Below are 12,140 nucleotides of genomic sequence, written 5' to 3' on the forward strand. Positions count from 1 at the left end.
GGTGACGTGCTTGTAACATCGTCATACTATACATTCACCTCTAGCCCACCTAGAATCGGTATCTAATCTCCGGAATAGCTTCTCAGTTTCATGTCAGATCCCTTCAAAGGCAAGTGAGAAAATGTCATCTCGCACAATGTCCCTCCAATCACCGACACATTAGCGCCAGCGTTTAATGTAGCTAGACCAGTCTTCCGTCGCTGAATCAAACTCAGCAATGAAACCTATGCTGGTGGCCATTTTGTTTCTCATGAGATCTCGTTCAGTTTCTAGGCGACACTTTTTCCAACTTAAACTGCTATTTTGCACTCAATTCTAAAAGTTAATAACTTCCTCTTGTACCAATTCGCACAAAAATGTTCCTGTTCCTGAAGATTACGGTATTTCATGTCCAATATGTCCACACATTCACGTTTCAACACGAAGGGAGTCTGTAAGCTGGTGCTGATCTTTGCCTGTTGCTGGATCGATGTACTGCCGCCTGCACTAAGCACCGGAAGCATTCCTATCAGAACACTTCATCCCGAATTCCCCCATAACTTCGAACGCATGTATACCTGATCATTGTAATGTATATATTTTGGGTTCCATAATTCGTGCTACGACACTCTTCCCATAAATATTCTCAAACACCAATGTGTGCAACAATTAGAAGAATGGGTCTCTCAAAATAGGAAAACATTCTACACAGTGTAATATCTGAATTTTGCTCTGTTAACATTTCAAACAAGTACAGGTTTCCGAGGACAGTGTTCGTTTCCAGACCCAATTTATTTCTCTTGATTTCATGTGGAAACATGATTTTGTAAACACTGTTCACCATGGCGGAAGGTACACGTTCGTGTTTGCGTAATTTCCGAAATCTACTGAACGATTCCAGGCTTATCGGCGACGTTTCAGGATTATCATTGGTGATTTGATGCAAAATCAGATACGAGTTATCTCAAATGGGTATCTCACCCACAGCTGTCTCGAAATATAAAACTCAAATGTGGAATGAATGTGATCGGGCACTTCACCACAGCATATCGGGAGGACATTAACATTGAAAATAAAATAAAAATTAATTAAAATTAATTTGCTCTACATTCTTAAAGGACCAACTTATTTTTAAGACTATGATTCGTTCCATACTCAATACAAAAATGCCTTATACACAGGGTGCAAATATGTACTATACATATTGATATTGCTTTAAAACCACTATCTAATAGTATAATATGATCCTATTTCCTTGTACATGTTCTGGGATAAACAATGCTCGGTATCTTTTGTACCGCAAAGGAAGTCAAGTTGCCATCTGCTTCAGTGTTTAATTACAAGTAATGTTCTGTTGAAACACTACGCAATAGCTTCAAAAAGAGAAATCCATATAAACACAGGTAGGCGAATTTCAACATCTACATTTACAAGACGGCTCCAAGCAAGCCCGCCTGAAAAGCAAGGCGTTCTGTGAAGGGTGTGACTCTAACAGCTTACCATAGGCGACAAAGATTGGGGTGTGCCAGGCAACACCAAGGACGGCTGTGCACCAGTGGCTTTACATCACGTTTACAGACGAATCAAGGTTTTGCCTCCGATTCGCAGATGGCAGAAAATGTTTTGGCTACGTAGCGTTGAGCGATTGTGCCAGGGTAACGATTCTTGACCATGATCGGTGTGGGGGCGGTAGAGTTTGTTTGTTTGTTGTTTAACGCCGCACTCAGCAATATTCAAGCTATAGGACGGCATCGAGTACATAATCGAGTCTGGATCAGACAATCCAGTGATTGACATCATGAGCATCGATCCACGCAATTGGCATACGATGACATGCATCAACCAAGTCAGCGAGCCTGACCGCCCGATCCCGTTAGTCGCCTCTTACGACAAGCATAGTCTCCTTTTACGGCAAGCAAAAAGGAGTGTCATGGTATGGGGCGGTATCACACATGATAAGCGAAATGATTTGGTTAACGTGAATGCACATTTGACTGGCCTGCAATATGTTGACCAAATGTTTTGTCCTGTCGTCGTTCCATTCGCTAGAAATATCGGTAGAATTTTTGAACTGCAAGATTCGAATGCCAGACCACATCGTGCCCAAATTGTCACCGATTAGCATACGGACATTGGACTGGTCCGATATGTCCTTGTCAAGTCCCCAATAGACACGCCGTGATATTACTGAAATACTGCTAAAAGGAGTGTTTCACCCAACTCACAGTGACATCAACCAACGTACACATATATTATGTGCTGACCAAATAAATAATACAAATATTGCCTGTATTTATTCTTGCCAAAGACGGTCACACAACAAACACACTAGTCTCTTCCACACACACTCCCCATCAGGTGATGGACCATTAGTTTAACCACCTCCATGTCGGGATGGAGGCCTTGAACTTCGAATGCTAAGGTCATCTGAATAAATTCAAGAAAAATAACCCGGTCCTTGATCAAAGAAAATTCTTCTTTCAAGATTGGATCATACAACATAGCATTCATGTCTCCGAATTTATCTCTTTCAAAACGTCTGAAAGTGCTTGTCCCTTTGACAACCACGATAGCTTTTGGGACCCTGAAAATAAATTCTCTGAAGCTTCTGACGTTCCTGCGAAGATGATCTCTATAAATATCAGGTCCAAAATTTACCAGGTGAGCTAATTGATGAAACACTACAATATCCTTGGAGTTGTTGGGAATCTTATCAAGGTATTGTTTCAAGGGTTTGTTAAATGTTGCATTAGTCCAGCCATTCCCTGTGTTGAAAGGAAATTCATGGGGTCCACAGAAAATAGAACTGTTTGTATCACTCATAAAAGCTACTTGCGGCTCGTATTTCCTGTATGCAACCATTTCCTTCCCAAGGAAACGTGAAATATATTCAAACCATTGCCTGGTTGTGGAATCTCCATACAGCCACAGGCGCCTGTTTGTTAGGCATCCCTTATAGGCTTGTACTGTATGCTGTATCGAGTACCGGCAGAGTTGGGGATGCCAGACTCCCGTGTTGCTTCCATGTGAGCTGTACCCCGAAGAAAAGTCGTCCCTCCATGTTTGTCTAGCTGGTAGTTTCGAACAGCTGATCCGTGTTACCGGACGAAAGTTACCTGAAGATAGATATTGTAATGTTAACAAGTAACTGAGATATATACCCGTGAAGATCCGGGGTAGAATATGTCTTCAGCAACCCATACTTGCCGTAAAAGGCGACTATGCTTGCCGTAAAAGGCGACTAACGGGATCGGGTGGTCAGGCTCGCTGACTTGGTTGATGCATGTCATCATATCCGAATTGCGTGGATCGATGCGCATGACGTCAATCACTGCATTGTCTGGTCCAGATTCGATTATTTACAGACCGCCGTCATATAGCTGGAATATTGCTGAGTGCGGCGTAAAACAACAAACCAACCAACCAACCATATTAACAGATGAGTGCTTTTACCACACTTTTAGCAATATTCCAGCAATATCACGATGGAGGATATTAAGATATGTGACACACTTGAGTGGAAACAAAAATTACATTGAAGAGGTGGGATGGGGTGGGGTGGGGTTCGTGTGGGTGGTGCTGGGTGTTGTTCGGGCCTAAGGCCATTTATAAAGTGGTAGATCACTGAGATAAGACTCTGACTAAAGCATGTGTACCATTTGTTCCAGTGAGCAGAGATAATAATGATACATACCTCGACTTATGGACGCTGAAATTCTCCGGAGAATCTGATGAGGAGGATGTCTTTCAAAGGCAAGAATAACATTTCAGTTTAAGACGTTTGGTCACCTTTACCAAGGAGGTTAAACTATATATATGAAGGGATTAACTTTGTTGTTTCACAATGTCTGATTTATTTATATATTTCAGCGTCGTGACTGTATAATAGGTTCTGTAGGTTTCAGTTTGAATGCTGTCAGAGACCCGTACTCATGCCGGAGAGTCATGATCATAAGTTTACTGACACAGTCATGCTACTTTATATGTTAAAAAGGTTTGTATGAATTACAGTAATCGGAAATCAAATATAAATTGATTAAAAAGCCAGATCATGCCAGACTAACCTTTTTATGAATTGTTTCTCAGCAGGTGTGTGATAATCACCAGCTACAACCGATTGGTGGCTTTTCCGCGACCAACATGGAAGAAGTTTTGTTTTAGGTCTTTCACACAGCCATGGATGTCCGCCATTTTGTGCAGTATAATTACACATGTTCTCTGTTGTCTTGGTTATATTGCATCGAGTTACTTCCCTTAGAGACCCCTTTTCAAAGGAAGCATATGTGAATGTGTACGGAACATTTGATGAACGTAATCTGTCTCTAATGTTAAGAAGTTGTCTTGTCCAGGCAATGGATACCGTAATAACAGGATGTCCTTCCCAGAATGCTCGTAGAACTCCCGTGTAACTTCCGTTTCCGTGATCAATGACGTGACCGGAAGTTCTGTTCCTGCCATTGGTAGATTTCATCCATATCCTGATGTCATCTCCTCCTGTGACAATCATCCTGCCCTCTCTGTCCTTCAGGATGATGGAGACATTTATGACGTCTCCGAGTTGAAACTGGTACCTTCCATTGATGCGTATTTCGGAAAAACGTGGATCAGCAACACGGGTGTAGCTTGACATCTGTACCTGCGATCTATTCTTTGCTTGTGTGAGGATTGCTAGAGTTGATCTACTCCAGTCAGTTTTTGATTCAGTCATTAAGGTATTTGAGGGATTTGACGTACCGTATGACATGGACGTTGGTGCCATATCAATACTGCTGTAAATAACAAAATGAAAATACAAATAGTTATCTAAGGAAGAAATATGGTGACTTGATTATCACAATTTGAATATTAGGTAAACTTGACCTCTGCTATACTGAATGTCGAAACACGGGGGAATGAATGTAGGTCCCCAGCATCCCATGCTTGTACGAGGCGACTCAATGCATCGAGTGGTCTGCCATCGTAACCCAATCGCGTGGATCGATGCTCATGATTGTCAGTCACTGAATTGTTCAGATTCGATTATCAACAGACTTCTGGAATATTGCTGGATGTGGCGTTAAACAGTACACAAAACAAATTATATGAACAAGTTACGGGGATATTCCGTACTACCGGAATGATGCGAAATGAAACGACAAATGTCTTCTTTATATTTCAGTGGATCTAATTGCAACCTGAAGCCTAGTGTTAATGTTACGACATTGTGTCATCTTCACAGCCATATGTCTCAGTTCACCAACAGGAGCGTCACCAAGACTACAAAGACTGACTCACATTCTCGGCCATGCGTCTCACCTGCTGTATAGACGACAGCGGACTAACAGGAGCGTCACACAGACTACAGAGACTGACTTACATTCTCGGCCATGTGTCTCACCTGTTGTATAGAGGACAGCTGACTAACAGGAGCGTCACACAGACTACAGACATTGACTCACATTCACGGCCCTGTGTCTCACCTGTTGTATAGACGAAAGCGGACTATCAGGAGCATCACACAGACTACATACATTGACTCACATTCACAGTCATGTGTCTCACCTGTTGTATAGACGAAAGCGGACTATCAGGAGCGTCACACAGACTACATACATTGACTCACATTCACAGTCATGTGTCTCACCTGTTGTATAGACGAAAGCGGACTATCAGGAGCATCACACAGACTACAGACATTGACTCACATTCACGGCCATGTGTCTCACCTGTTGTATAGACGACAGCGGACTAACAGGAGCGTCACACAGACTACAGACATTGACTCACAATCACGGCCATGTGTCTCACCTGTTGTATAGACGACAGCGGACTAACAGGAGCATCACACAGACTACAGACATTGACTTACATTCACGGCCATGCGTATCACCTGTTGTATAGACGACAGCAGACTAACAGGAGCGTCACACAGACTACAGACATTGACTTACATTCACGGCCATGTGTCTCACCTGTTGTATAGACGACAGCAGACTAACAGGAGCGTCACACAGACTACAGACATTGACTTACATTCACGGCCATGCGTCTCACCTGTTGTATAGACGACAGCAGACTAACAGGAGCGTCACACAGACCATAAAGACTGACTTACATTCACGGCCATGCGTCTGTTGTATAGACGACAGCGGACTAACAGGAGCGTCACACAGACTACAGACATTGACTCACATGCACGGCCATGCGTCTCACCTGTTGTATAGACGACAGCGGACTAACAGGAGCGTCACACAGACTACAGACATTGACTTACATTCACGGCCATGCGTCTCACCTGTTGTATAGACGACAGCGGACTAACAGGAGCGTCACACAGACTACAGACATTGACTCACATGCACGGCCATGCGTCTCACCTGTTGTATAGACGACAGCAGACTAACAGGAGCGTCACTCAGACTACAGACATTGACTTACATTCACGTCCATGCGTCTCACCTGTTGTTTAGATAATAGCGGACTAACAGGAGCGTCACACAGAATACAAAGACTGACTCACATTCACGGCCATGCGTCTCACCTGTTGTGTAGATAATAGCGGACCAACAGGAATGTCACACAGGTCATCATCAACGCTACACATTTGCGCCTTGAGTTGATGCAATTTCCCCGCATCGTGGCACAACACATCTGCTGTTGCTTGTCCTGGGGATTCAAAGCTCAGTGGGAGTATCAGTAAATACTCTCCTCAGGTGCTCCAGCTTGGATCTAGGAACCAATGAGGGATAATTACACAAAGAAGATGGTTTGATGGGCCACTTAGATTCAGTAAATGTAAATTAGGTAATAGTTGGAGTGAGATATAATGTGTTTGTTTTCCCAACATGTAGGTGTACTTTTCATTCTATTCGCACAATTTCCACCAGTATTTCGGAATTATCTGTTTCAGAAGATATTTGAGACTGATTCCCCTCTGGCGTTGACGTTTTCTGTTAAAATATCTGTGAATAATCGAGTCTGGACCAAACAATCCAGTGATTGATATCATGGCAAACGATCCACGCAATTGGGATCGATGACATGCATCAACCAAGTCAACGAGCCTGACCACCCGATCCTGTTAGTCGAATCTTACAACTTAGAATGCCCTCTCCCTGGTATTTACAAAAAAATCACAATTTCAAATTCAATATATATGCATACAGCACTATAGAGAGAGAGAGAGAGAGAGAGAGAGAGAGAGAGAGAGAGAGAGAGAGAGAGAGATACATTGTTGAATGAACAGCTCTTTACACAAATCGTTTAGTTGTACATATATCATGTTGTACTGCCTTAAATATAGCTTCATTTTCTGTAACAACGTGATCTGCATTGCAGTATAACAGTAAGTGTACATGAACAGGTATGTTATGAAGAATATTTTAAAGGCTGTTTAACATAATTTCACGCTGATGACTAAACAATGTACATTCAGTGATATGCATGTTCACATGTGTTTGAACATGTACAGTTCGGGTGATCTTTTATACCAATTCTATATAAATCATAATTCAATTGACTGCACATGTATCTCAGTTTTGCGTGTAAGATATTATATTTTCTTTTGCCATATGCGAAGTACGCAGGTGACGTGGGGTGGTGCTTTTGTAACGAATTTTTTAAAACAAGAAATCGTAGAATTTCGATCTGATAACGGAATAGAGTTCCACAATCGGATAGACGATGGGTAAAAGTATTCACACGAATGTCTTAGTCTTGTGAGAGCAACACTGATGTTTTCAGAGTTTCTGAGACTGTATGAGTTTTTTGCAGCAACGGGTTTGGGTAGAATATATGTTAGATAGGAAGGGACCCTGTTATGATTAATTTGGAAGAAAAGACAAAGTTTACGTTTCTTTCTACGCTCAACTAAGGGTTCCCAACCGGTTTCGTAATATAATGAATGCCTGGGGGCATACTTAGGTAGACCAGTTACAATGCGTGCAGCTTCTAATTGTAATTGTTCTAATTTCTCACTTTGTCCTTCGGTGAAACCATCCCAAACCTCACATGCATATTCAAAGTGCTGCTTATGAACATTTTATATAAAAATTATATTGTTAATAGTATTTCTGTGGAGTAGATTTTTGAGTTTTCTCATTGAGTAAATCATCTTGGAAGTTGTTTTAATTATAGTACCTATATGACAAGACCATTTGCCATTGGCTTCAAGTATAACACCCAAGTGCTTATGACTGTTTACAGAGCTGATTTCTTTTCCGTTGACATATAGTTTTAGACCTCCATTGTTGTTTTTGCGAGAGAACAGAACCGATTGAGTCTTTTCGGGATTGTAAGTTATCAGCCAAAGTTTCGCCCATTCACTCAAGATTGCTAAATTTGTGCTTAAGGAACGTTCAAGTACACTGTTATCATTGGATAACATGCCAATCGATGTATCGTCGGCAAACAGTATTGTCATACAGTCTAGTTTATAAGCAAAGTCATTTACGTAGACAATAAAGAGTAAAAGACCAAGCACGGACCCCTGTGGCACGCCAGCCTTCATGTATCTTGGTTTGGATATTTCCCCATTCACAAATACGCTTTGGCTACGATTGCTTATGTAACTGGTAATCCATTTTAACAATTGGCCATTTATACCATACCTTTCTAATTTATACACAAGCCAACTGTGCCATACACGGCCAAAGGTTTTTGATACATCACAGAATACAATACAATAGCTTTCTTTGTTATCTAACGCTGTACAAATTTGATGATAAAGTTATATTAGTTGATGGACAGTTGAGTGACCACCCTGAAACCCAGATTGGTACTTGTACAACAATTTGTTCTCATGAAAGTAATTATATAAATGTTTGAACACAACTCTCTCAAACAATTTTCCTAAACAGCTAATGAGTGATATCGGTCTATAATTAGAAACGATAGTGTGATCACTTTTCTTAAATAATGGCAGAACGTTTGCTTTTTTCCACACTGATGGAAATATACTTGATTAAATATTGTAGTGACATACTGAACAGTAAACACAATGCTTCGCTAATAGAATATACAGTTTTCTTTATTAATTTATGACAAATTGTGTCTAGTCTGGAGGCTTTGTTCAGAGGCAAACATCGTATTATGTCTTCAATCTCTTTTTTAGATATGACTATGTTGTTCATCTCTGTCTCTGTACGAAATGTGAAGTCGGGCATAGTTGTTCTTGTTTCATAGACATCAGATATAGATTGAAAATATTTATTCAGTTTCTCTGCCTTTTCAATATCAGTAAAAATTGTCGGGTGTTCGTCCGTATCATACTTTTTAAGAGCGGCTATGTTGTTAGCTGAGCCAGAGTTCTTCACAACATAACGTAAAACTTTCCAGTAAGAGGGTTCGTTTCCTGCATGCAATTCTGATAGTAAATAGTAAAAATGTTCTTTAGCGTGGATGTGATTTGTACCGTCCTGAGAAAAACGCAGCGATTTATCTGGCGAACGACTTCCCGGCGTCAATGAAATATCACGCGCAAATGCTTATTAAGATACTGCAAACACCACGACAAGTAGCTAATATAAAGTAAAGCCCTACCTCAGTCACCAAAGTGCAATCTCATAAGGCGGTGAGTCGAGGTCCGACGTGTTGATATGTTCGACCGGTTCTGAGCTTGGCATGCATGACCGGCTCTGTTGAAAAACATTCTTTTCACACACTGAAACGTACTCAACTCCGGATCTAGGTAACGCCTACTAAGCCTCGTACTTTTTAAGAGCGGCTATGTTGTTAGCTGAGCCGGAGTTCTTCACAACATAACGTAAAACTTTCCAGTAAGAGGGTTCGTTTCCTGCATGCAATTCTGATAGTAAATAGTAAAAATGTTCTTTAGCGTGACATTTCATATTATTTACTTTGTTCCTCTGATTTTTATAGGCCCGAATGTCGTTTTCCTTATTACTTTTTTAGCCTTCTTTTTTAATCTATCTCTTTTCCTGGATTCTCGTCTTAAACTGAAATCATACCAAGGTTTGTCCTTTGGACGAATGGTTACTATTTTGGTTGGAATGCGCATTTTAACATATTTATTCAAATATTAATAGAACAGATTGCATGCTTCATCAACATTTGAATTTTGACTTAATAATTCATTCCAGCAAGTATTTTCCATGAGCGAATTCAGTTTATCATAGTCACCGTTTTTAAAACATGAATTTTCTCTTTGATATGCTTATTTTGTTCGCAAATTAGTGTCTATTTCAATGTAAGTTCCCCTATGGTCGCTAATTTTACTATGAAATTCAATTACACCACTGTCGATGACTTTTATATCTTCACTGATAATAATAGGATCCAATAAACAACTGGTAGGCTCGGTTATGATATTGTGTAGATTTTTCCTATTTAGTCATTCATTTACGTTTAAGCTCCTAGACAATAACATATTTTCATTTATGTCACCAACAATAGTAATCTTGCACGAAATATCCAGGGCATTTTCAATGCTTTCCAGTGATTGATATCATGAGCATCGATCAACGCAATTTGGATTTTCAATCATGAATGTCTGACATTGATGAATCGTCAGGCATTTAAAACTAAGTCGAAACTGTAACCATACTATGGAATTTTACCAAGAAATAGATGGATACATTTACTACTTTTCTGCACGTGCAGCCATCGCCTCCCTATTTAGGTTGAATGATGGAACTGCACCCCACCCGCAGAAAGAAAATGCAATTTATTTCACCTTGATGACCCAGGGAATAAATATCTTGCTGTCTCACATTGTACCCAGTTCAATAACCACATGTAATTGTACATATCACGGCATTATCGCACCAAGCCAAACATTTATTAATAAAGTAATCTGTATAATAGTAAAGAAGCCAGCGTTTTATAAGCTGAGTGTTTTCAATTATAATGAATACCTCTAAATCATCTATTAAAACATCAACTCTGTAAAAACCTCAGTCACGCACGCACGCACGCACGCCCACACGCACGCCAGACTGCTCATGTGTCAGCCATGACTCGTGCTTGAATACTCAGACAGTAGCCACAGGCTACGGGTTGTGTGTATGTGTTGTTTTGCTTTTTGTTTAACGCCGCACTCAGCAATATTCCAGCTATATGAAGGCGGTCTGTAAATAATCGAGTCTGGACCAGACAATCCAGTGAGTGACATCATGAGCATCTATCTACGCAATCGGGATACGAAAACATGCATTAACCAAGTCAGCGAGCCTGACACTATTACAGCAGAACATATAATAGATGAATCGTGACGACTGAGTACAATATACGATATAAACTACCCACATTGAGTCTTTGAAACGCATTTTGAAGTGATACACAAAATGAAGAGATTTTCTGGATGCCAACATCTTTATTATGAGGAACACAACACAAGCTGACATCCATACATTCTCGTCCTTACCGACTTTGACATCAATACACGGGGTATCTATATAGTATGAATGTAATACACAGTCGACGTTTATGATTCGTATGGGCTGGAACGACTCCCCGGCGTCAATGAAATATCACGCGCAAATGCTTAATATTAAGATACTGCAAACACCACGACAAGTAGCCAATGTAAAGTAAAGCCCTACCTCAGTCACAAAAGTCCAATCTCATGAGGCGGTGTGTCGAGGTCCGACGTGTTGATATGTTCGACCGGTTCTGAGCTTGGCATTCACAAACCGACTCTATTGAAAAACATTCTTTCACTCACTGAAACGTACTCAACTCCGGATCTAGGTAACGCCTACTATGCCTCGTACGCACGAGCAGAAGAGGGTTGATGACGCCGTGTTTAAGTTCACTATGACCGACGTCACGGTAGGGTAACCACACCACAAACACGGGGCCGCTTCAAGGATAGGAGTGAAAATGTAAATATGTATATAGTATATAAGGGTCAGGCGTGGTCAATGTCACGCTATTTTAATTTGGTTTGACGGTATGTATGGGATGTGTGCTGGAGAAAGGTCTGACAAGAGTGGTTGAACTGTCAGTGATTATGAGAGTAAAGTTATGAAGGCTGGTTGAAGTCAGTGGACAGACCTGCCTTCAATAGGCCGAGGCGCTTTCTGAGCGCTTGCTTGGCGCTCTCCGCGCACGTTCGGGTGCAATCAAACGATGTGTCAACTGCCGCCGGCATTTTTTAAAATGGCGTTGCAGACTGATTTTTAGCAATATTGTTGAACATTGTGTATGTAAAGTATTATTGT

The 12,140-nt window shown here is 40.9% G+C and overlaps 1 protein-coding gene across 2 annotated transcripts; it reads right to left on the reverse strand.

The window, feature by feature from the left end:
* Nucleotides 1-2,258: 2,258 nt before the first annotated feature.
* On the reverse strand, nucleotides 2,259-11,754 carry LOC124150706 (NXPE family member 3-like). Of its 2 annotated transcripts, XM_046522716.2 has the most exons (6): nucleotides 11,520-11,754; nucleotides 9,499-9,593; nucleotides 6,500-6,687; nucleotides 4,044-4,748; nucleotides 3,674-3,723; nucleotides 2,259-3,095 (listed from the first exon to the last, which is right to left on the reverse strand). In XM_046522716.2, exons 3-6 carry the CDS (start codon nucleotides 6,607-6,609, stop codon nucleotides 2,308-2,310), a joined length of 1,653 nt encoding a protein of 550 aa, XP_046378672.1. In that variant the 5' UTR covers nucleotides 6,610-6,687; nucleotides 9,499-9,593; nucleotides 11,520-11,754; the 3' UTR covers nucleotides 2,259-2,307. The 2 variants fall into 2 exon arrangements, with proteins under 2 accessions (XP_046378672.1, XP_046378673.1); XM_046522717.2 differs by lacking the exon at nucleotides 9,499-9,593.
* Nucleotides 11,755-12,140: the final 386 nt, after the last annotated feature.

This window comes from Haliotis rufescens, unplaced genomic scaffold, assembly GCF_023055435.1.
Source record: "Haliotis rufescens isolate VD_foot unplaced genomic scaffold, xgHalRufe1.0.p SCAF_25, whole genome shotgun sequence".
Lineage (NCBI taxonomy): Eukaryota > Metazoa > Mollusca > Gastropoda > Lepetellida > Haliotidae > Haliotis > Haliotis rufescens.

What these genes read in the sequence shown, in the direction of transcription:
- LOC124150706 (XM_046522717.2), bottom strand. Translation starts at nt 6,609, where the DNA reads ATGTGTTGTGCCACGATGCGGGGAAATTGCATCAACTCAAGGCGCAAA. An exon ending in GAGAAACAATTCATAAAAAG is followed by an intron (nt 3,724 to 4,043) that starts GTTAGTCTGGCA and finishes TGCCTTTGAAAG; the next exon opens with ACATCCTCCTCATCAGATTC. An exon ending in TTCAGCGTCCATAAGTCGAG is followed by an intron (nt 3,096 to 3,673) that starts GTATGTATCATT and finishes ATCTATCTTCAG; the next exon opens with GTAACTTTCGTCCGGTAACA.